At 45.5% G+C, this 25,755-nt stretch overlaps 1 protein-coding gene across 15 annotated transcripts in view; it reads left to right on the top strand.

Annotated features, from left to right (window-relative positions):
- Positions 1 to 10,582: 10,582 nt before the first annotated feature.
- The window catches only part of LTBP1 (latent transforming growth factor beta binding protein 1), a 382,985-nt gene continuing 367,812 nt past the window's right edge, over positions 10,583 to 25,755 (top strand). For all 15 annotated transcript variants that reach the window (XM_070574194.1, XM_070574192.1, XM_070574191.1 and 12 more), the window contains exons 1-2: positions 10,583 to 11,079; positions 12,039 to 12,109. In XM_070574194.1, the coding sequence (XP_070430295.1) occupies positions 10,598 to 11,079; positions 12,039 to 12,109 (553 nt within the window). In that variant the 5' untranslated portion in view covers positions 10,583 to 10,597. The remainder of the gene's footprint in view (positions 11,080 to 12,038; positions 12,110 to 25,755) is intronic.

Raw genomic sequence — 25,755 nt, 5'->3', positions numbered from 1 at the left:
AAGCCTACCTAGTGTTTACATATATCTGAATTTTGAGTGGTGTCTCTGGAGCCAGACAACCTGGGTTTGGAACCAGGCCTTGTGTAGAGTGGGGAGGGGGAGAGAGTGGCCAAACTTTTTCAGGGCCAGGTGATAAGTATTTTCAGCTTTGCAGGCCATACGCAACTACTCAAGTCTGCCAGAGTATCATGAAAACAGCCATAATTACATACTATGTAATGAAGGGGCATGGCTGCATTCCAATAAAACTTTATTTACAAAAATGGGCAGTGAGCCGGATTTGGCCTGTGGGTCATAGTCTGCATATCCCTGGCCTTGTGCAAGTCAGTGAAACTTTATAAGCCTGAGTTTCCTAATCTCTAAAATGAGGCTAATATTAATACCTGTGTCATACAGAGGTTGTTATGAACATTAAGTTAGCAAATTCATGTAAATGCTAGTGTTAGCAATAATGATGATGTTGGCAATGATGATGATGGTTTCAAACAAATTCCCTGATTTTGTAAGATTATCAGGTTGTCTTCTTCACTTTAAAACATTTGAGTATGTCCAGTGTAGCCTCCTCAGCTGCTAATGAGGATTCATAATAGAAAGCTAACAATACTGCAGCAACAAACAATCCCAAAATCTCAGTGGCTTTAAAGATCTCGGATTTAAGTTTTGCTCACATTACGTTGCCATTACACATCGATAGGAGACTCTGTTCACTGTTGTCCCTCTGGGACCCAGGCTGATGGAGCAGCCACTATCTTGAAATTACTGGTCACTACCAAGGAAAGGAGCTCTGGAGGGTCTTGCAGCAACAATTAAATGCTTGCTCTGCAAGTGACATGTGTCATTTCTGTGCACAATTCATGGTCAGAATTGGTCACATCTTCCCCTCCCGGCCCTTGTTGCCCCAGTTGTGCATGCTGTCAGCAGACAGGCTTCACCTGTCAGCCCCTCCTGGAGGACCTGGGCTGCAGAGCTGCCTTACCCAAGGCCACTCCCTTCCCAGGGCAGCCCACATCCGATGACTGCTCCAGGTGGGTGTACCATGGCCCAGCCATTTTGACCCAACGTGGGACAACTCTGATGGCCATTTTAACCCCAGAGATTCCTGTGGGTTTGGCTCAGTCTGTTGTTGGGCAACTTGACTTCTGCCTCTGCCTAATCCTGCTTCCTTCTCCTCCTTTCCACAGGGTTGCTTCCAAGGACACTCCTTAGTAAACATCCTGTACACTAAACTCCATCTTGGGGTTCTTCTCAGAGAACCCAAACTGTGACACCATCATGTGCTCAAGAGGAGGAGGGCTGGAAATATCTCCTGTGGATCACTGAGGACCACCTTACTCACTAAAGTGAGCACGGGAGCACATACACATTTTAGACAAAGTCTAAAATCAGCGCAATGATAATAGCTGATATTTACTGAGCACTGACCTGCCATATGCCGTACTAAAACATGTTGCCTGGATTAGCTCACTGAATCCTCAGAATACCCTATGTATTAGACCAGGGGATTAGACCAGGGGATGGCAAGCTACAGCCTGTAAACCAAATCTGCCCATGCTCATTCCTTTCTGTATTGTCTATGCTACTTTCATGCTACAATGGCAAAGTTGAGTAGTTGCGACAGAGACCATATGGCCTGCAAAGTTGAAAATATTTACTCTCTGGCCTTTTCAGAAAAAACTTGCTGAACCTGTGTTAGGTATTGTTCCCATTTGATAAGGAAATAGAAGCTTAGAGATGTACATAGTTCAGTAAATAACAGAATGCTGTTTTTTGGTTACAAAGGCAAATGTCTATAGAGTGGCCCTCTTCTGTGAAGGCAGGTGCAGAACCCTCCCATGCCACTTAGGGGCCTTTGTAAGTGCTCAGTGGATAAATATGAAGGACTCTCTTCCCTTCCTTTCCTCCCACCATCCTCCTTTGTAAAATTCAGTCTCCTCTTCCATCTCTGCTTTTAATCTCCCCCCAGCCTGATTCTGTCCTCTGAAGGCAGGATCATCTGAAATAGTGACCATATGACCTCTCTCCAGCAAGTGAAGAACACAAAAGACTCAACCATTTTTGGGATCTTTGACTTTAAAACCCCTGGTGGAAGTTTCATTTTTCCAGTAATGGCTACCAGATGAGTTAGGGCAGTAGATGTGTAGAGGCTGAGCTGGCTACCAGGAAACACTTCATGATGACTAAGAAATGATTTTTTGTGCTTAACCATAAAGTGACAAAATAAAATGGCAGCCTTGACAGACCCCTTAGAATCTGAAGCTGAGATTATCTATTTGCAACTGCCTCCAGCTGAGAAGCGGTTCCCAGGACAGCACTGAGGAACTCAAAAACGTTCCCTCATAAAAGTGATTGTTCAAGGGGGATTCAAGAGTTTAGTTCCTTAATGCCTAGTCAGCTGCTTCTTAGATTCATGCAGAACAAGAGCCAAGGGCTCCAGGTTTACTTCCACACTTAGGAGCAGAACTAAGAACTGATCTCAGGTTGTTTGACACCAAAGTGTGTGCCCTTAACCGTACCTTCTACTCCTTCCTGGCATGCAAATATCCAGGATTATGAAATTACATTTTACAGATGCGGTTATATGTGCTCATATGGATTTTCTGCCAACGATTTTCTAGCAATTGGCTGCAGGAGGACTGTGGGAAGAGATTCCACCTATCCATCTCTTTATCCCATGCCTTCTAAAGATAATTTCTCCAACTTTCACTGAGAATCCTTGGATCTAGTCAGGAATATTAGACCCCTAAGCAAAAATTTCTAAAATCCTTTCCCCTTTCTTAGTTAATTAAAAAAAAAAAATTTGGCCCTCAAAAGTGACTAGTGAATGAGTGAGTCAGTGATTGAATGAATGAATCTCTCTCCAGACCCCTGACAACTTAAGGATCTTGGGCAAAGTCTGTGCTCATGATGAAAAAAAGGTAGTTGGAAGGTTTTCTATTGCAGGCCACCCGCAGCAGTTAGCCATCCAGAGGGAGAGAGTCATTCACTCAACAAACGCAACTATTTACTATGACTGGCACACTGTGGTAGGCCTGGGGGATATGACGAAGGCCTCTGCTCTCCACACAGGCCCCCAGGGACGACGTGGAGGCATGGAAGTCAGTGTGGGCGCAGGCAGATTCACCCGGGGCTGTGGCCAGTTACTTGTATGTAGGGAAGAAAACAGGAGGAAATGGAAAGATGGAAGATGCTCTTTCTAGTAATCGAAATGGAAGTGTAACATCCAGGTTGTGGATTGGAAAGAGTTAAGTGGAAAGTTCTTGCCCAGCTGGCAGATGTAACCTGATCCCTCTCTGCAGTAGCCTGGGCTTTAAAACCAGGAAACCTGGAGGAATCACAGACACTGGGCTGGTTTTACTGGTCTCCCCTCACTGTTTAGAAAGCCAGGCCTCTCCTTGCATAGCTGTTGTTCCTTTGGTGGTGTGAGTTACTTCTCTATATTGCTCTGTTCATCCATATTATGTGGGTTTTTACTAGTTGCATTCTCAGAGTATGTCCTGGTCTCCAGTAATGGGGTAATTTGAAAGGCAACAAAAAAAGAGATGTTATAAAAGCATTGACTATTTTAATGATATAACTCTGGCAATGTAACAGTTTTCAGACACAAATATGATAAAATTCGTTCTACAGAACTTTCCAAACCATTAACTCAGAGGTAGAAAACTTTTTTTTCTACAAAGGGTCATTGCCTGATTCAGTTAAAGCAACTTAATTTAGGTTGGGGGAGAATTTGGGCAAACCCCATGGCTCAGCAGAACCCTGCCTGCAAACAGCTAAAGACAAGCCACTACATTGTAACCAAACCTCAACTATTATTAACCACGACTAGGCTTAATTCTGGTTTATCTTACTAGGACCAAGAAGAAAAAAAGGTTTCACCCACAAGCAACATTCTATGTTTATTACAAAGCATGTATTTCGTGCTTATTATCAGGGGTGGATGATGAAAGCTCCAAGAGTTAGGAAGAGAGGGTAAACTGAGGTTTTAGGTGGTTTAGGGTGGTCTGAAGAGCTTCATGGACGTAAAGGATCTTGAGGGCTATTTCGAAGGAGGAGGAGGGCTTGCTTAGTTGAGGAGGTGAGGGTATTTGAGGAGAGAGATGTGACAGGAAGCTACAGGCAGGAATATGTGTTCTGTTTCTTCAGACCGGCGGCTGATCAGAGTCTTTTTTTTCTTTCAAAGAGAAAGAATAAAAATAGGTAGATAAATGTAGTTGGAACAGAAAGCTCATTTGGGGGAGTAGCCAAAGATGAGGCTGAAAAAGTGAGAAGGAGGCCATGTGTGACAGACCTTGGGGCTTAGACAACCAGACAGGCTGGCTAGGCCCTGATACGTAGAGGGGGTGTAGTAACCTCTCGTGTTTTCTTTTCTTTAGGCTTCTTTATTCACTATATGATATCTTCCTCAGGTTGGTAGGAGGCAGAGAGAATATTTGGAAAAAAAATAATTACAATCATATTAAACCCAGGCAGGGTCATGTTCTCGTGCCATTGGGTGAAAATTCTAATGTAGACAAGAGAAATAACAATTACTGATGCCCTAAAACTTAAATAAAGAAGCAGTTCCAGCTATTCAACAACCTGGGAAGCACTGAAGCTGAAGCAAAGCACGAGGTTCCTCTTAAAATCGGATCAAGATTTATAAGGAGCTGTATCTGAGTGGAGAGAACATTACTCTGCTGGCCCACCTGGCACTCAACTAACCTTGCAGGTGTCTGGGCATCTTTGAACTTAAATTTAAGCAGGGAAATTAGGAACATTTCCATTGACCGAATGGAAGGTCAAAGAATTGTTTTAACTCAGATACCAAAGTGAATTGCAAATAATTGGGGGCCTTTTTGTGATCAAAAGGCAAGCGTTTCATAGCTTACTTTGCAGAGGTGCATCTCAGTTCAGTGGACATCCAAGTATTTTCCAAGATGCAAACTCCTTGAGAGTAAGAACGTATTTCCTTTATGCCCTCTTGAATGCTGACCAGACAATGGCCCAATGAGGTTTGGCGGGTGTGAACAAGTGTAAATAAAATTGTATTGATAGCTAGTTAATTATTATGTAGTTTCATGTTTAATATTCAAAAATTCTGAATAAATGGGTATGAAAAAACCTCAATGAAAGATAAATTAATGAACAGATTTTGGTTGTTCAGCATTTTGTTGTGTTCAGCAGCCACCATTGTGTGACACTCAAGTTTAATTACATGTGAGGTGAGTGAGAAGGGGACTAGAATAATCAGGGAAGTTTAGTGTTCAGAGTGCTTTATTTTCAGTGTTTACTTTTGTTGATTGGCTCTTCTAAGTTTGTAGGAAGGCAGCCATGTCTCTGACCATTTTTCCTCTTAGGAATCTCCTTTCTCACTCCCACAGTCTTTTCTCAATCCTTGCCACATATGTAATTAGTTGTCCTGGGTCTGTTTACCCCATTAGACTGCATCCTCCATGTGGACAGGGTCTATATCGCCATGGCCGGGCACTCAGGGCCAGCACAAAGGCACTCCCTGGCCCAGGGGCAACTCTGGGCTGCAATCCAACCAGGCATTGTTTTAACTTCTCCACTTGAAATGGAAGGCTGTTTTGATTTTACTGTAAAGTTCTACAGGGGCTAGCTGAGTGCTCTATGGTTGTTCAATAACTGTTTGCTGAATGACAACCAAAGATGTTTAAATTTGAAACCTGAAGTTTTAAAGGGAAGGGAAACACTGGGGTAAATCTTGGTTCTACTTGTTGCTCAATTCCAGGGGCCTTTCATCTTTCTCTGCCCATCAGCCCCGTCTCCATCTTGCTCACACAGCTTGGCAGACACACTGACACCTTCATCTGACGAGTCTCTGTTTTAACGCTTCTCTTGTAAAGCTTCATGTGAGTTTTCACGGAGGCTGAGTTAAACATGGAGGAGGTCACACAGTTCTAATCTCCTCGACCCCCGCTTTTTGATGAACTAGTTGAAAGAACAAGGACAAGGACCAGGGGAGTAAATGAAGTGCCTCTTTGCAGGTGTCTCGAGCTGAAGCTGTGGTCTTTGGCCACATGCTTGTGTGGGAGAACATGGGACTTCCTATCCCTCCCACTTTGCAAGAGATGTAGGGCAGCCAGCCAGCCACCCTGTACTGCCACCTCCTAAGGCCATAGGTTTAATTCCAGCCCAAAGCTGGACAAGCTGATGTTCAGGTCAGAACCAGCCCATGTTCAGAGACAGCTGCCAGAATCCTAGGGGGCCGCCTGAGAATATCAGCCCTCAGGTTCTCGGTAGAGTTCTTTTCTCCCTACACTTTATTTTTTATTTATTTATTTTTTTTGAGGAAGATTAGCCCTCAGCTAACTACTGCCAGTCCTCCTCTTTTTGCTGAGGAAGCCTGGCTCTGAGCTAACATCCGTGCCCATCTTCCTCTAGTTTATACGTGGGACGCCTACCACAGCATGGCTGCCAAGCAGTGCCATGACCGCACCCGGGATCCGAACCAGCGAACCCCGGGCCGCCGAGAAGGGGAACGTGCGAACTTAACCGCTGCGCCACCGGGCCGGCCCCCCTACACTTTATTTTTAATTTTCTCCTTTTCCCCCTCCTACTTCTCTGTTTGCTCCCTTTCTCATTCACTGATTCTCCTTCATTTCCCCCTTCTCCAATTCACCCTCTTCCTTCCTTCCCTCTACACACCTCTTTTGGTCCCTCCTTCCTCTATGTCCACTTTCTTTTTGTCTTCACACCCTTTCTCTCCTATTTTCTCAATCTCCTTTTCTTTTCCATTCCTCAGTCTCTCTCTCTTGCTCTCACTGTCCTTCTTTCTCTTCCTTTCATCTACAATGTACTGACTTCCTGTTTCTCTTTCCCGTCTCCCCTCCTTTTCTCTTTCTAAGAATTTGTTGATGAAACTAGAAGACTAAAAGGGGCTCCATGAAATCCTCAGCTGGAAGAAAAGATGCGCGGAAGCAGTTCTGATCACAGGCAGCCACTAAATTTGATTTGTAGCTAATCTCAAAATGTAGGAAAAGATCTTCAATTACAAAACTCGTAAAGCGTAAGGATGAGGGAACCTGGCTGCATTTTGAGTTTGACTAATGGTTTCAAAGGGCTTTAAAAAGCTTGGCATTTGCCAGCCTTCCTTTCTTCCCTTAATCCTCAGACCCATGAGTTTTTATGGGAAACATAATCCTCTTTTCTGATTCATTTACACTTAGCTCATCTGAGTATTGTTTTGTGAAAACCATCTGAAGTCCAAGAAGTTTTATGAGATCTTTAAAACTTGTTTTTTGAACCAGGAAGTTGTGTACTGCCAATGTAAATGGACCTTGAAACCTAGGGAGTTTGGGTCCAGAATCCATGGCATTAAACTGGGTTTAGACTTGGCAAAGGCCCGTCCCCACGCCTGACGGAACAAGGGCTTTCACTTTCAGAATAATAGTGAGTTCAGTGTTTTAGATGAGTGACTATCTCACATGATAGTACATAGGAGGCCCAACACATTTCTCAAGGATTATCTTGCTAGTTATGTAAATAGCAAGAGACTGATGTGGAAAACTGTGACTTTGCTAGAGTTTCCCAACTAGAGTGGGGCTGCTAACTTATGTGTATATTACTCATATTAATGGTAGTGTAGACACAGATGTATACACACCTGTATATGGGTCCTTTCGGGATGAGATTAATATTTACACCAGAGATTCTTTCTGCGGTTATGTTTCAGAGATGATCTGATTGTGATGTATCCAAATCTGTCATAAGGCAGGTTGTAATCAGGTTGAAGACTGGGATGAAATATCCACTTCTGCATTGCTGTGGGTCAAGAGAAAGGAAGATTGCATTGTTTCTTTTTAATGGTAGAAAACGTTTTTCTGTAGAAACACAAAACATGGTTAAGGTCATTGCTCTCCCTAAATGCGAGGACCTCCCTGCACTCTAGTACATGATAAGCAAGGAGTTGAGTCGGATACCAGAAGCTGTAGACTGACAGTCAAGTAGAGTTTACAATCCTGGGGTTGATCTCCAGGCTTGCTGGAAACAGGCTCACAGAGGTGAAATGACTTGCTCCAGTTCCCATGGGAAGTGAAGTGGCAGCGCTAGGGCCCAGCTCTCTGGCTCCCTGTCCAGGCGCTGCCCTCTACAGACAGCTGCCTCCCATTGACTGAAGCAGGCTTCCATGTCTGCTATCCAGCTGGGTCCTGTGAGTGACCCACAAGAACAGCTCACCCACCACTGCAGACTAAAGTCTGGTCCTTTGGTCAGGCTGTCCTTCAGTATTTCCTGAGCTTTCACCTCTCTAGCACCTCTCCTCTCCTCTCCTGACTTTAGAATGGACTTAGTGCTTCTAGACACCTCCTCCCCCCATCCATTTCAACTGCAGCTATGTAAACCCTATCGGAGAGGTAAAATCTCTATAGACTGATTTGAATTGCAGGTAGGAAATGTTTTCGCTACATGTTGTGAATTTTCCAGAGATGACAAAGAATTATGGATGGTACTGTGACACTGGCCTCATACAAATCAGATCTTGACTTGTGAGGGTTCATATTATCTCAAAGTGTTGCTTGATTCAGTTGTTATTTGTCTTTTCTTAAGCTTCTGTTTATTTACGTCATCTCCCTAACCAGATAGAAAGTTTCTCCAAGACAAAGAGGCTGTGCCTCGTGACACTTTGTACCTGCAGAAGGTCAGCCTCTGTGCTTGCCTCAGAGTACGCACTTGGTCGATGTTTATTAGCTTGTGCTGTGTGCTTCCTACAGAACCCAGGGCTGGGAGGCAGTTTCTTGACCCACTCTCCTTCCTCAATCTTCTAAGCTGGTTCCCTTTAGCCTGGCTCAGAGACTGACCTCAAATGACCCCACCCCTCCAGTCCTCAGGGACCCCAGATGTTCTTAGAGCCACAGACTGTCGGGCTGGAAGGGACTTTTAATCCAACTTCTCTGCGTTATGGAGGAAGTTGCGGTTCAGAGAGGAGAGATGAACTGCCCGTGCTCTTTCAGCTAATTAGCGGCAGTATTAGGACTGACTGAGGTCTCTCCCTCCAGCCCAATGCTGGTTACCCTCCACAGCGGCTCTCAGATGCATTCTCACATGAAACTGGTGCTCAGGCAGATGGACTGAGGCCCTCTCCTGCTAAGTCAAATATTAGAGGTCTTTCTCTAATGTACAGAAAGAATAGATTAATGGATTGTTTTCTCAACTTTATTTTCCATCAATTCTTCTTAAACCATTGTCACTTCCTACCAATTGTCTACTAGCCAATGCAGGCAGACAACAAAACAAAAGGATAAGCCACAAATAAATATGAACCACACCAACCAAAGCCTTGGAAACAGACTACTATTCTTAAACAGCTTTTTTAAAAAAAGATTGCTACCACCTTGGGTTTTCAATTGCATTCATACAATAACATCGTGCATTCTGCTGGAGACGGTGTTTTTAATTCAAATGCTGGAAGTAAATACGTCATTATTTTATGATTTTCCCCAAAGGGCCCTATGACCCCCCAGGCACTCTGTCCTCTGGAACATTCTGCATCTCCCTTGATGTGATTTTGGATCATCTCCAGTGAGTGGTCCTTTCCCTTCGGTAGGGGTCTAGGGAAGTGATCTTTTTTTTTTTCCATACTAAACCGGCTTGGGGTCGTCATGAATCCTAAACTGTACTATTCCTGTCCTAAAGGCCTTTTCACCAAAGAGCAGGGCTGCCTGTTGAGGTTTTACCGTCTACGCGGGCGCCCCCTGCTGCCCGCCCTGCGCTCTCGCACATGCCAAGCGAGGAGTCGAGTCGGGTACCAGAAGCTGCAGACTGAGAAGCGGTCAAGTGGAGTTTACAATCCAGAGAGAACCATCCAAACGCTTTCTGATGGACACCTCGGCGCACCCCGAGCAGTCCTTTCTGGGGCCCGATCTGGTATTTTAATCCAATGTCTGCAGCAAGTATCCGAGCAAACGCGGATAAGGAAATGCCTGGAAATGCCTTCCAAACAATATCAAACGAAAGCTGCGGGGCTTCTGGAAGGAAAGGACCGTTTAGAAGTGACTTTGACGAGTCCTTTGTCCTTTCCCAGGACACGGGGCTGGGGAGCGGGGACCTCTGCCTCGCCGACCCACAGTCACGATCCATGTGGATGTGGAGGGTGGCGGCACGTTCTCGGGCTCATCTCACGCTTTCCCCAATTAGGATTTACTGCCTGACGTCACGTCTGCTGCAGATTGGCTGTTCAGATCTGACACTCGGTTCCACGGCGAGAGAAACTTTTTAAAGACTTTGCAGCCGGGGCTGCCTCTGAGCGTCCCGCGCGCTCACACCCGCCTCGCCCACTCTCGCCGGGTCCCGGGCGCGGCGCCCCCCGCACCCGCGGCTCGGCCAGCGGACCCTCACCTTGCGCAGCCCGCTCCCCTCGCCCCTCCCCGCCCGGGGCCCCGCGCTCCCCACCCCCACGCCCGCCCCCTCCTCCCGCCGCTTTCGGCTGGGGTCTGGGGCCGCTCAGCCGCCCGCAGAACTTCCTCTCCTGCAACCGAGTTTTCCTCCTCCCCGGCTTTCCCGGGCTCTCGCCCGTTCTCGGGGGAGCCCGAGCGCGCGCGGGCGGCCGCACCGGGCGAGCCGCACGGCCGGGGGCCGGTCGCGCCGGCTCGGGCCCGCGATGGCGGGGGCCTGGCTCAGGTGGGGGCTCCTGCTCTGGGCAGGGCTGCTCGCGTCGTCGGCGCACGGCCGGGTGCGGAGGATCACGTACGTGGTGCGCCCGGGCCCCGGCCTGGCGGCGGGCGCCTTGCCGCTGGGCGGGCCCCCGCGCCCGCGGACCTTCAACGTCGCGCTCAACGCCAGGTACAGCCGCAGCTCGGCGGGCGCCGGGACCCCCAGCCGCGCCTCCCCGGGGGCGCCCTCGGAGCGGACGCGGCGCACGAGCCAGCCCGGCGGCGGGGCCCTGCAGGGGCTCCGGCCGCCACCACCACCCCCGGAGCCGGCGCGTCCCGGGGGCCCCGGCGGGCAGCTCCACCCCAAGCCCGGCGGTCACCCGGCGATCGCCAAACAAGGCAGGCAAGTCGTGCGCTCTAAAGTGCCGCAGGACACCCAGAGCGGCGGGGGCTCGAGGCTGCAGGTTCACCAGAAGCAGCAGCTGCAGGGGTAAGCCCACACCCTCCCTCCTCGCGCGCGCCGCCCGCGCCGGGACCGCGGGGTCAGGGCCCCGCGGAGCTCCGCCGTGGCCGCGGGCGCCGCGCGCGGTGGGTCGGCTGTCTCCCCGCCCTGGAGCGCGGCGGGAAGAGCCGAGCGCGGGCGAGCCGCGCAACTTTTCCTTGGTATAAACTCCGAGCGCATTGTTACTGAGCTGCTGGTAAACACAAAAGGCATTTCTGCCTGGGGCGTAACCTCCTGAGCGCGAACCCGGCTACTCCTAGAAGATGGGCGTAAACATGAAGTCACTCACCCGACTCCCTCAGCATCAATTAAACTTTTCTTTGCAACTCAGTTTTAGTTTTTTTCTAGCTAATGAAAAAAACGTTTTGGGAAGGGCTGGCTGTAAAGACCCAGCTCCCGTGCTGTGCCCTAGAACTTTTCAGCATCCTGGAAATTATGGCCTCGGGCTTCCCTGCACCTGTGGGGTCTGCTTTCCTGGGGCGGGGTATCTTAGCGGTGACAGAATCTTCGGTTGGAAAGTTTCTATTATTGGGCACTCTCTGTCCCCTCTCCCCATTAATCGCATGTTGGGAGTGTGGGGGGAAACTTGTTTGGTTTTTTTCTTCAGGGGTGGTTCCAGGCATTGTGATCTCACCCCTGTGTGGACTCTTTCTAAAACTCAGATGCAGTTTAAAATGTGGGCGCAGATAATACACAAAATACATTTGGTTCTACTTTGGGGGTTAAGAAAATGATTTATTTGGACCTTGTTCTCCCCTCCTGTACAGTTTTGGTTCATGCAGGCTTTTTGGTTCTCTCGCCCTTCCCTGGTACATGGTCCCTATCCTTCTACCTAGGCAGCTTTGGATATGGCATCCTGGCTACCCATTGTGGGAACCCTCCCGAAGCTTGGGTTCTCTGGAAGAGAATGTTGCTGCTCCTGGACTCAGGGTCTTGCTTTGTTTCAGGGTCAATGTCTGTGGAGGGCAGTGCTGCCACGGCTGGAGTAAGGCCCCTGGCTCCCAGAGGTGCACCAAACGTAAGTTTTGTGTTCACAGTGGCCCTGCAAAGTGGGGCTGTCCACATGAGGGGGATCCCACAGGGGTCACTTGAAGAGGCTCATGTTGCCCTGGAGAAGCTGACATGTGCAATGCAGTCCACCCCATGATCTGCAGCCTTCATTACACCCAGGAAGGGCTGGGCCAGGGTAATGATAGTATCAATACCAGCAGCAATTCCTCGTACAGAACCGTGCATCCAAGATTCCTCTGCACTCAACCCAGGTATTAATCACTCTGTCACACCTGTGAATCAGGAGCTGGGAAAGAAATTCCCATTGGAGGATGTGCTGTCGGGCAGAACCGATACAGTTAATTTAACCGTGGATATCAACAAATGAAAACATTCTCTAAGATGAAAGTAGAAGGTTCTAATCTGGAATAAAACTTGAGTAGTTTTTAGAGCCTTTTGAAGACAGCAGCTAGAATCCTCCATCGCTGAGGGCTGACCGTTTCCCAGGAGGTGACCACTCTACCAAGTGGGGTTCCCTGCAGTGCTTCTCCAGTTAGTACACATGCTTAGCAGTATTTTTGAGAAGTGGATTAATGACGCATCTAGATTTGAGAACATCAGAAAATATTTCCCCTATGCATTGTGGAATTAAGGATTAAGTTAAAATGTATTTTGAGACCCCTTTTGACAAGTTGATTCTGTCTGGTGCTAAATGGAAATAAAATTTACTTCCATTCAGAAAAGGTTAAGTATTCTTAGGTATTCTCTGCATAGAGCTCGAGCCATAACCATGTGGATTGGAATCATCCAGAATTTCAGCTGCTTAGTAGTGTTCAGCATAGTAAAATTTAGCAATTTGTCTGGTGTATGTTTGGATTTTAAAATACTGGTGAATGAATTAAAGTTTCTAGTCCAGTCATTTTGGTGAACTTGCTTGTTGAAAAATGTCTTCAATCCTTGAAAGACATAGGATAGTGGCTTTAATTTTGTAAAAAGGAGTGTCCAGATGGGTTATGATTTGGCTGTGATCAAGGAGTAATGGCAGACATGCACTCACTATCAGCCTCCTGATTATTGAACTCAAACCACTAGATCGGAAATGCTCAGGGTGGTAGGCATTTCAGATTAAGTCATAATTTTTCACTTTTTAGATTATGCTTGACAGTAGTGCACCAGCATTTTCTTGAGTTTACAATTGCTCAGGTCAAATTACACAGCCTCTTCTCCCTTCAGTAACTCCTGCTCAGAACCTGATACGATATGATTTTGCTGTAACGTGGAGACAACCCATCCATGACAGCACCATTGCAGTGGGATATTGCTGTGTAAAGATTAAAAATACAGGGCAGGGTTTTATAAATGATGGGTGGGTGCTCCTTGACACTTGTTAGAATGTCCGAAGACTTTAAGAAATTTACTTGGCAAGTGATGCAGTTGAGTGCCTCTCTGAAAAGAGAGTATTCCCCCCCTTCTCAGGTTGTCTGAGGATTTGGGGATCCAGAGATGTTCTAGAAGATCCCAAGATGCTGTGGAAGGAGAGCATCCAGATCTTGGGGAATTGCCTCATGGCTTCCTGCTTCTGCAGGTGAGGGAGGCAAGGGCATGTGTGTGTCTAGGTTTCGCTGGGTTTGCCTTCTCATGACCCAGAAAGAGAGAGGCTGCGGAAGGCTACCAGTCAGAAGAGTTAGGGTTGAACAGTCGCTGGGTTCCAGAGGAAGTTGCTGCATTGATTTAGTCTCCCAGTACCTACAACAAATGTGTCTGGCATTTGGTTTGAGTCATCCTTCCAGCTCTTAGAAGATAGCCCTTGGACAGCACTGGGATCTGAGAAAAAACTTTCCTTTTCAATGGTTTTCAGCAAGAATAGCCTTCCTATACTGCCCAGTCTGACAAATTAATTTGCGCCCAAAAGCTAGAAACTTAAATCACAGGTCCTTTTAGGAATAATTGTGTTTTTAAAAGTGATGCTGGGATAGGTCAGTGCTCATTCCAAAGTAAAGTGTCTACTAGATGGATATGTTTCAATGGTGGACTTTTTCGTGTGTGTGTCTGGGAGAGCCAGAGAGATGAAGGAGCCTTCTGCCTTCAGACGGGACAACTGGGGTTATCACTGATGGCGTGAAACTTGTATCGATGGCTGAGCAGTGTGACACCAGGAAAGACCTCGGCCTTGGGTTCAGAAGACCTGAGTTCAAATCCTGAAGCCATCACCATCTATGCAACCTTGAAGAATTCACTTGACCTCTGTGATGATATATTTTCCCTTCTAGAAATGGCTATGCTAAAACCTTGTCTACTTAGTAGGATTGTTGAAGGTATTGAGGTGAGGGAGAATGGGTGTAACAGCCTTGATGAGAGCAGAAAGATTCTTAGAGTTTATTATTGGATCAAGCCAAGTAAATCCTGTCTCATTTATCTCTTACTTGGTTTCCTTCTTTCCCTGTGTCTGTTTCCGGAACTAGCCATTGTCGTTGTCTTTTTAAATAATGTAGCTGTGGATCCCTTTTTATATTATAGCTTTATAGTAGTTTAGGCTTGGAGGGAGGGGGAAATGGAGAGATGTTGGTCAAGGGGTACAACGTTTCAGTTACGCAAGATGATAAGTGCTGGAGATCTAATGCTCAGCAGTGTGACTGTAGTTAACAGTACTGTGTTGTGTATTTGGAATTTGCTAAGAGGGTAGAACTTAAAGTGGTGTCACCACACACACACACACACACACACACACACACACACACACAAATGTTAACTATGTGAGGAGATGGATATGTCAGTTAGCTTGATTGTGGCAGTTATTTCACAACATATATGCATATCAAAACTTCAAGTCAAGTACCTTAAATATATGCAGTAGATGGCATTGACAATTTTTATTTGTCAATTATACTTCAATAAAGATAAAAAAAAAAAAAGGAATAAATGAAAAAGCCAATCGCTCCCATCCTGTCCTGGGTTTGATTACCAAGAAGAAAGAAAGAAAGTGGTTGGGTTGTTCTGTACCCCTGAATGATTTATTTTAAAAGAACTTTAAAAGAGACTAAATATTAGATTATTTGTGTGTCTCTAGTTCTCTTTGTGTAAAAGCTTGCTGTTTAGAGGGAAAATACTCCCCTAAAGTATTCATAAATTGAATGGAAAAAATCCTGACACCAATTTTTGTGACTGCAACTACTTCAGTAAATCGTAGTGAAATTTAGATTGCAAAAGAAATTGATTTGTGGTCTCTTTCCTCTCTTACTTCCTTATTATGCTGAGATTGAGCAATTGTGCTTGGATATGGTTTATTACACTTAAGAACACAAAACTCAATGACCTATCAACATGAAGTTCCCCCTTCAGATAGTAGTCCTCATAAAATGTGTGTGCACATTTAAATGTATCATCCAGGATGCCTCCTAATTGTCATTATATTTTCAGGATAGTTGAAAGGCTTTAGCTGAAGAATTTCATTTATATAGGTCATGTCCAATTGCTGCAAAAAATATTTCTGCGTAAGAGATTGGATGTGTTTATGTTGTTCAGTTTGCTTAATGCAGTGAAAAAATAATGTGCCCCTTCGAGCCAGACTGGATTGTTTTTAGTTGATTGAAACTTAATTTAAATGGGCCACAAGCAGATACTTTTGAAGACTGAAGATTTCGTGAACCTTAAATTGCAAATCAGAAAGATGTGAAACAAGCAGGCAGCAGACCCACACAGGGGCGGAAAATGAATGTATGCATCCACGAAACTGGTCCTGGGGGCTCTAGCCGCCCAGTTGCTATGTGGAGCTGCCCGATTGCATGTTAATACTGTGTTTCTAGATACCCTTTGTGTGTGGATCTCTACAAGTTGAAATTATAGCACAGGATATGTCATTTTAGTTATTAATATGGAGTGACTGCTGACAGTCATATCTGTTTTGGGCAAAAGAGATGGTACCACATTTGTTCTCTTTCAAAGAGTTAACATTTATAGGAGGGCTTTGTAGCTTAGAAACTTTGTCTTCCAAGTGGGGCATTAAACCCCCAATGTGTAGCGTTTTTGCTTCTCCCCATTTTTGCATTCTTTCCTTCTGTCCAAAGTGAACCCACCCCCTATTGGTCCTTCCAATCTTTTTGTCCCCCTTTCAGGGTGATGCAGGCCAGAGGGAGAGAGTGCCAGTGGGCTCGGCTTGAAAGAGGAGGCTGCACTTGGGAGCAGACAACACAAAAGAGTAAAGACGAGATGAGGGTGAGGCTGGGTTGGCAGGGTGAGGTGGACGGAAGAGGAAAAATGGCAGATCTGAATCCAAAGCGGGTGCCTGGCACATGGCAGCCCCTCCCTATGTGCGTGGATGGTTCTTTCATTTATTTAACGGATATCTGTTTAGCTTTTACCGCGTGCCAGGTTCTATGAATAGAGGAGAAATGCAGCCAGCTGTAGGGAGTATAGGGTCTGTTTTTACTCACTTAACTCATGGCACATCAAATGACTTGTTCTCTCCTTAGCAAGAAACAGAAAATCGATATTCCATTGCTTTTCCATTGGCATTCAGCCCACGCTACTTTGGAAAAAGAAACCAAAGCTAGAAATTTTCCTTAATTATGTACGGAGGAGTCAGAGTTATGTATACCCTTGGCGCTCATAGATGCTGCAGTAGATGGCATTGTCCAGGAGTGTGTAATGTGGCTAGAGTTCCAGGTGACTGAGAGGGCTTTCAGGCCATGGCTCGGCATTGTGCGAGCCAAGCTTGGGAGTCGGGCCCAGAATGATTACACATTTTTCGTATGCCTGCTATGACCATTGACAGCTGCTTTGCCAATAGATCTGCAGTGAGGTTTACCATGGCAGCTGCTGGGAGGGCCGCCCGGCCCCAGGGCTGGGAGCAGGGGTGGGAGGGTCGGCTGGAAAATCTTGTCATGCGGCACAGACATCCCAGCGAAGGGAGAGGGACCCAGAGGTCAAGTTCACCCTGGGTCAAATATGTGTTCACAGCACTAGTTAAAACAAACATTTAGGGACCATAAATTCTGTGTTGGGATAGTACTTAAACCTTCATTGTGAAGCCCTCCTCCAGCCCATGGGCTGGCCTGAACACACCGCCTGCCCCTGCCTGGCCTGCGTTATTGAAGTGTTTCTCTACCTGGTAACCCCTGGCCCTTAGGAAGCCTGACTTGTTGAAAGGACCTTTGGCAACCACAGGAGTTTGCTGTTTCTGACCCTGTTATTTGTTGTCTTGGATATTCCAAACATACTCAAACATGTTTGGGAGCTCGAATTGAATTTTCCTAAAATGCAGATTTTGCTTCCAAGTGCTTTGTAGCAGTGAACAGAGTGAGTTGGAGTGCTAGGGCTGTATCACCACTGTTTTAATGGTGACCAAGATCAGAGCATACACTGAGGAGCTGCTGGTGGGGTAAGGGTAACTTGTGCAGGGACTTTGAGCCAACGGGAAGCATCTTCTTGAGCTTCACACCCTGTCGGGGCAGGAGAGGAAGGTGTGATTTGTTACCCCCTTTGCAGATAGGGGGCAGTGCTCAGACCCCACCCCAGAGCTTGGGGCTCTTGGTTCCTTGTTCTTCCTCCCACCCTAGGCTATTCTCACTTGAGCTCTTGGTCTTCACTCTCCTGACAGCTCTGATCTGGATTGGCTTTCACTGGCTAAATGCCCTCTGTGATTTCCAAGCTGTGGTAGTTTGATAGGGCTGCCATAACAAAGTACCACAGTCTCGGTGGCTTAGAACAACAGAAATTTATTGTCTCAGAGTTCTGGAGGCTAGAAGTCCACAATCAAGATGTCGACAGGGTGGGCTCCTTCTGTGGGCCCTGAGGGAAGGATGTGTTCCAGGCCTCTCTCCTTGGCTTTTAGAAGGCCATCTTCTCCCTGTGTCTCTTCACATCATCTTTCCTCTCTGTGTGTCTATCTTGGTGTCCAAATTTCTCCTTTTTAGGAGGACGCCAGTTATAATGAATTAGGGCCCACCCTAATGACCTCATTTTAATACTGGATTACCTCTATAAAGACCCTATCTCCAAATGAGGTCCAAATAAGGTCACATACTAAGGTGCTGGGGGTCAGGGCTCCAAAATATTTTTCTGTGGGGAAGGGAGATATAATTCAACTCACAACACAAGCCCATAGGTGCTGTGCACGTGGGCTCGAGAAGTGGGCCACTCAGAGTTGGGTCACCCCTAGGGCACTTGGGGTTCCCTAGCAACAGCCCAAGGATGGGTGGGCCAAGGCTCAGTTGCGACCCTCCCATACGGTCTGTGATCTGTGACTGTGGGTCTAGTGTGGCTTCTTCCCTTACGTAAGAGCTTTGGCTGCTCCAGGGAGTAGGAGAGAGAAGGAATTGGCCACTGGTGATTTTGATGACTCTGGCCATTTTCACTTGGTCTGTTTTAAGAGATTCTAGATTTGTGGTTCTTTTTTTTTTTTTTTTTTCCTGAGGAAGATTCTCTCTGAGGTAACATCAGTGCCAGTCTTCCTCTGTTTTGTATGTGGGTTGCTGCCACAGCATGGACACTGACAGACAAGTGGTATAGGTCTGTACTCAAGAACTGAACCCAGGCTGCTGAAGTGGAGCGTGCCACACTTCACCGCTTGGCCGGCCCCTAAATTGATGGTTCTTAAACATGAACGTGCATCTGATCACTGCAGGAGTTTGTTGAACTGCTTTATGGAGTCAGAGTCTCTGGGGTTTTTAACAAGCACCCTGGGAGATGCTGATGAAGGTGGCCCACATTTTGAGAAAAAGTGATCCAGAAGGCACCCTCTCCTGGGCAATACTTAGTACCTTTTGTGTGGGAATTTAAAGGCCAAGCCCAACACTTAACTATTTAGAAACTTCTCAAGTTGGGAGCCCCCTAAATATTGGTTTAGCTCCATGTTGAATAGTATTTACAAAGATTTCTACATGTAGGTTTTTTTTAATCCAGTTTTTTTTTAGTTAGTTGAATGTTTGATAAATATATATTTATAAGAGTTGGAAATTTGCAAAATTGTTAATGATACGTAGGTGGTTAAATTGGTTTTTAGAAAGGTTTAAACACTTTGGGACACATTGAGTGTTTTTTTCTGTTAAGCGGTCTATTTTTAATTATGTATTTTGAATACACAAAAATATAGAACATGAGTATCCAACAGCTACCCATCAGGGTCATGTTTTCACAAGCTCCCTGATGTGGTAATTACGCACAGATTTATAGATAAGGGAGCAACTATGGTCTTATCTTGCTCTAAATGTGAGTTTTACTAATGATATTTCCTGTCTTGTTAGTGGAGAGAAAAATAGTACATAATTTGTTGGTGTGACACAAATTGGTTGTTTTGGAACAACCAATGGAACAACTTATGGAAAAGTACATCAGAGCTGTATTTATTTGTATATGCTTGTGCTCCTATTAATTTGCTGTGCTAATTATTAAGGATTGAACAGTTCATGTAGGCAGAGTCCATTGGATACCAAGAATCTGTGCATACAGTGTCATTTAGACTCAAGACACTGTGGTTACAAGAATGAAATGCTGCTTATTACTACCACCCCCCTACCCCCCCAGGGGGTAGTTTTGATTGTCCTGAACTAGAGGCAGTGTATCTCAGTGGTTAGAAGTTCAGATTTTTGGAGTCAGAATATAGGGCTCCTGTCTTGATGTTCATACTTCCTCACCACGTGACCTGGGACTACGAGACCTGGGGCAAGGCTAAGTTACCCCATTCACAGTGCAGGTAGACTGATGTCGGTGCCGTCATTCAGAGGTTGTGCGGGGACAGCATGAGGTAATACAGATGTGAAGAGTGCTTGGAGAGCAGGACTCCTGCCCAACAGAATCGGAGCTCTCAGGGACGCCCATTCTGCTTCGGCCCGCCCCCTCCTGGGCATCCCAGCCTTTCACTCACCCCTCTTCATGTTTCTCAGCTCCCCTGGTGAAATCATGGCTCCCTCTCCCGGAGCACTCTGATTTCACTCTTACTTCTTTCTGGGTATGGCTGGACCAGGTGGCAGAGACTTCTGTCTCCCCATCAGTGTGGAGCTCCCAGGGAGCAGGATTTTCTTTGTGTCATTTTAAGTACCCAGGCTCTGTTCCTTGCCATAGTACGAATGCTCACTAAATTGAATAGAATTAAATTGAAGTGGCATCTCTGGCATTGCTGTGTTGTAAATACTGTCCTCTGAATCCTATGTAAAGAATTCTTTTTTTCTTTGTTTACTCTCATCTTTTGGCAGTAATTTCCATTTGGTTTTCTTTCCCCTGTTTTCTCTGTGTGCTTACCCTTGCCCAGCAGACACTGCTTATTATGACAGCTTTTCAAGGGCACACCACCTTATTCTGTTTCCTCCTGCTTTCTCTCTGAAGGCTGCCCTGGCATGGCCCAAACTTTAGGACGACTTTTCCTTTCTCCCTGCCAATTTTGGAATCTTTCTGCTCAACATCATCTGATAGAGATTTGGGACTAAATAAAATGAATGTTGTATGATTTTCCCTGTAATTTTAGATCCCCAAGTACTGCTCTTGGCCAACTACACTATTCCCTGTGGCTGTTTCACTCCACTACATTTGAGTAATATTGTTGGCACAGACGTAAGTAAACAGTTTGCGAAATGTCGTGTTTTGTAAATTGAGAGATCGATGTGCTGGTTTTTGAATGCATGTTCTTGGTTCTGCTGAACTAGGGGAAAGATGAGTTTGGTGGATGGAGAGGAAGACGAATTGGAAGAGGTGTTGCTATCTGAAGCTGATGTGGTCAGCTTACTGTTCTGACGGGATCAGTTATTCAGAGGTGAGAGGGAAATGGCTGTAGGGGAACCTTCAGAGGTATTTTGGTAATGAATGAAGGGAGAATCTTCACAGAGGAGATAGGATGTAACCAGTAAAAAAGCCACTGGAGGAAAATATGATAATAAAATAAGGAAAATATAATAATAAGGATCTTTTGTCTTTGTAGACTTAAAAATGTTTATATTTCTTATAGGATTACCAAATAATTCCAAATTCACTTTCAATCCTGCAGGAACTTCATTCTGTTATTGTTAGTATAAGTTAAAAGTAGAATCTCCATCCTTTCACCCGTATGTATTTCATTTTAACACCGTATCACGTGGATAGTTACCAATTAGGATCTTCAAAGTATGTCTCACTGTAAAAGCTATTTAAATCGGCCTAGACATACCAGCTCACCTTGATGAATCATTTCTATATTGATTCAAGAGTTGGGGAACTTCTGCCTCTGCCATTAGCTGTGAAGGTTCAAGCAGATCAATTAATTAACTCCTCTGAGTGGTTAAGATGCGTGCTCCGTTTCAGTGACCCAGGGTTTTGCCCGTTCGGATCCTGGGCATGGTCATGGCACCGCTTGTCAGGCCATGCTCAGGTGGCGTCCCACACAGCACAACCAGAGGACCTACAACTAGAATATACAACTGTGTACTGGGGGGCTTTGAGGAGAAGAAGAAGAAGAAGAAAAAAAAATGTACTTCCTATGGATGAATTGTATGGCATGTAAATTACTGTTTGATAAAGCTGTTTAAAAAAAAATTAACTCCTCTGAGACTTTTTAAAACCCGAGTGAGATGAATGGAGAGAGTACATTCATTACCCAACCTAATTCAAGTCATTTTGCGAATATCAGGCGTACAGATCCTCTTCTGTCTTAACACTTTTCACATGGTATCACAGTCGTGTGTGTGTGTTTGGCTTCTCAGCTTGAATATGAGCTCTGTGAGGGTAGGCATCACACCATAGCCATCTTTTTATCCTCAGTATCCGGTAAGCACATCGACTTTGATGGAATGAATGAATGGATGATTTAATGAATGAATGAACAGATGGATTCATGTGTTGCTCTTTCACTGAGCCCCTGTGTACTAGGGTACTGGCACATGGAAGGTGTTAGGTACCATAAAATAAAACAGAGTGGTAGGCTACAGACTGATGAGGGCTGGGCGGGGGGGTTGGTCAGGGAAGGTCTCTATAAGGAAGTGACTGTGAGACCTGTGGGATGTGAAAGAGTCTGCAGGAAGAGCCATTAGGCCAAGAGAGCAGCTATGGCAGTAGGCCCTGGGCTGGGAATAGGCCTGGCCCAGTACAGGGACCCAGAGGTGAGTATTGTTGGGTTGTCAAGGAGGACTGGAGTAATAGGTGGTAAGGGAGACAGGGCTGGATCCCCAGTCAGGTCTTGTAGGCTGTGTAAGGCCGTCAATAAGATAATAAAGGGGACTTATAAATGCAAGTGGATTTTACTATTAAGGAATAAAACACAATACGGGATTTGGTATTTTTCAGCACTTCTTTGAAGGCATGGAAAAAGGATGTCTTAAGTTGAAAATTCCTTCAGTCACCTTTATTGATTTTTATTGGTGAGAAAAACTGCGTATAGAACAGTGAAGTACCCAAGGCCACACACAAATTGCTGTCATAGCCTGACTGCTTCCACTGCACCCAGATCGCCAGACCAGCCCTGTGCTGGTTGGACCCACCCCCCCGCCCCCGCCAAGCTCTGGCAGAAAGGGGACACTTTCACCAGAGCCACGAGGTGGAGACTTAGGATGAAAGCGTGAGGGTCGAAAAAAGGAAAATCTCTGGGCCTTGCTGTTAAAAGGCAGATTAGTGGGGATCCTCACATGGTACTAAATACAAAATGTTAAATCCTTTAAAAACTAAAGATAAAATCCCAATCTGGTGATCATAGAAAATTCAGAGAGCAGTAAGGATGTGTTAAAGTGAGAGTATAAAACTTTTGGAATACATTTGAATGCAGTTCTGTGGTTTCATTCAACCCCCGTCCCCCATCTGCATCTGATTTACAGATTGTGGGGTGGGCCCAAGGTGGGTGCCAAGGCAGCCTCTGCTGGGTGTCTTGGGCAAGTCACTCACCATCTCTGGGCAGTTCCTGTTTGTAAATGGGGTTACTAGCACCTGTTGGCTACACCTCCCATTTAGTAGTAAAGATCAGATAAAATGAGGTTCATGAAAATACTTCACTAAAGAGCTGTATAAACATAAAGTAATATTATTAATAAAGTTTTCCTGGCTGTTTTGTGAAAGTTTTTTCTATAAAGTGTTGTTAGATTTCTTGTCTTGAAAAATAGAATGCTTAATGCATTTCAGTGGGCTTTTAATGATGACAGATCTGTGTCACAAGTCTTTCTATTGATCATCCTGTTTACTGATGGTTTATAGTCTATGGTGGTACCTCCTGGAAGTTGGCTTGAAAATAAGGAAAAATACCCCACTTTAATCCCCCATCACCCCACTGTGATTTGCTTTATTCTCCCAAAAGTAGAGTGCAGGCAAAGATAGGAATCCTTTTGAGCGAGCTCCATTTCTTTCTTATTGTGATAGTGAAAATGTTATGTTTAGTCCAAAATGCCTTAGTAATTGGAGGTGGAATAATATAGACAGTAAGTAAATTAAAGGCAAGGACCCTGTTTTTTGTCTTTTTATCCATTAGGAAGTTGGCCTACACAGCAGCTCTGTATATATATTAGACCCTCAGTAAGGTTTCTTGGTTAATAAGCATCACAAGTTGCGTTTGTTTCTGAGGGAAAGACTAGCTGAAATTCATTTAAATCAATGGATGCCGAGATTACGTTTACATTATTAAGCAACTCCTTTTGTTATGAGAGAATGTATATTACAGCAAAGTTCCCTGTGTAACAGTTTTTAATGCTCAGTTTGGAGGGTTAGCGGCTTTTTCTCTTTGCCCCATTTTGTCCTATAATATAGACTGCTTGAATGACACTTCACAGACCTCGTGGTTCTCAAAGTGTGCTCCCTGGACTAGGGGCATCAGCGTCACCTGGGAACTTGTTAGCAATGCAAGTTCTTGGGCCCCACCCTAGATGTGCTGACTCAGAAACTGGGCACGGGGCCCAGCACTCCGTTTCAGCAAGCCCTCTAGGCGATGCTGAGACAGCTATGGTTTGAGGACCGCTGCTCTGGCTGAACCACCCCCTCCTCCTTTTCCACATCCTTCCCTTCCCCCTTTATCACGTTTAAAGGGAGGAGGAGCACAGGGAAATTGGCTCCTTTGGGCTTCAGGCCTTGGGGACCAGAGCCTAATGTTTCTTCCCCCTTCCCAACGGAGTGGAGCAGCTCCCCAGTCTCAGATGGGAACGTTGGAATCTGAGCAGGTGCAGCTGCGTGCGTTACTACACATATTATTCCCCACGCTCGCTGAGGAGACCCCAGAGAAACCATTTTGCCATCCAGTGAATGTGAGTTTTGGATCTTTGGTCCTTCCTACTCCTCTTTTGTTCCTTAATGAGGAAGATCTTAAATCACACTTCTTCATATTCCACACAGCTGCTTTTATCAAGGAGTGGTGTTTGGCACCCCCCTGCTTCACAACCCCCTGTGGGATGCGTAACAAAAGCAGGTTGTGGGGCCCCGCCAGCACCGACCAAATTGGAACCCCCAGGGGTGACTGGATGACCCTCGATTTTGCAAGTACCCTGCTGACTGATGCACACCGAAGCTTGAGGACCCTGGGTTTAAAGTGGGTCTACTGGAATAAAAGATGACAAAAGCAAGGAGTAACTAGAAAGGTATGACAATATTAATGAAAATAACGGGAGCGAATGTGACATTTTATTTTGGAGGCAGGTGCCATAACTTGTTTCCAAAATAGTTTAAAAGTGAAACAAAGAGTAAGCTCTTGTCCAGAACATGCCCTCAGCGTTGGCAGGACGAAGCTTTCTTGTGTGCAGTTGAAGTATTTCAGACGGAGGGGGACGAGGCAGCGCTGCTCGGCCATTCCTTGGGGTCCTGCTGACACAATCCTAGAAGTCGTGGAGGAATGCATCAGATGTTTGGAAACAGGCCAGTTAAGAAATTCAGCAATGACACACTTTTATTAGCTGTGTATTTGGGAAAGGGATTGCCAATTGTAAGACTAGGAGTCTGTATAGAAAGAGCTGAGGCAGGAGTTGGTTTGCTTGTCCAGTAAAATTGGGACCATCTTCTCCATTACGCATCTTTTTTTCTTTCTGCAAAATAAATGAACACAGAGACACTTTACCTGACTATTGAAGAACAATTAGGTCTTTTGAAAGTGTTTCTTTTCCAAGTAGAAAGATTTTGGTGGGGGGATGGGGGGGAAGCTTACTTAAATCATCATTTATTGTGGTAATATTTGTACCTACTTAAAAGTACATATTTTATCTTTTCTTCCCGATTGTACCATCTAACTATTTCCAGATATCTGTATGATGCTTTTCATAAAGCATCTGAATGTTTAAATATGTAGACAAGGCCATAATCCTAGAAAATGGTGCCCAAATTTTGAAAAGACCCAAATTTGAGGAATTGCTTAAAAGTATGGATTTTAAAAAGAACAACTTTACTTCGTACTCCTTCAGTCTCAGGATGGGTAAAGACTTTTTTCTTTTCTTTTTAAACAACTGATAACATTTTTACAGCTGACTTACCTCTCTCTATATGTCCTTAGAGGTCTATTATATTTGCCTCCACCTTTCATTTCAATTCACTGTTTTTATGAAGTGCCTTCTGTAGAGAAGGCACTGTGCTGTGGGCTAAGAAGACCGTTAAGACCCTGCTCTGTGGAGCTGACAGTCCAGTGGAAAGGCCAAGATGACCATTAACACTAGGAATGTGGCAGACACACCCTAAGGTGACCTCCCCAGGGTCACACCCTTGTTTAAGTCTCTCCCCCTGAATGTGGGCAGAACCTATGACTTGTTTCTAGTCAAT

This window comes from Equus przewalskii, chromosome 14 (genome assembly GCF_037783145.1).
Source record: "Equus przewalskii isolate Varuska chromosome 14, EquPr2, whole genome shotgun sequence".
NCBI lineage: Eukaryota > Metazoa > Chordata > Mammalia > Perissodactyla > Equidae > Equus > Equus przewalskii.
The sequence above is the reverse complement of the archived record's forward strand: the minus strand, read 5'-3'. Positions and strand labels throughout refer to the sequence as shown.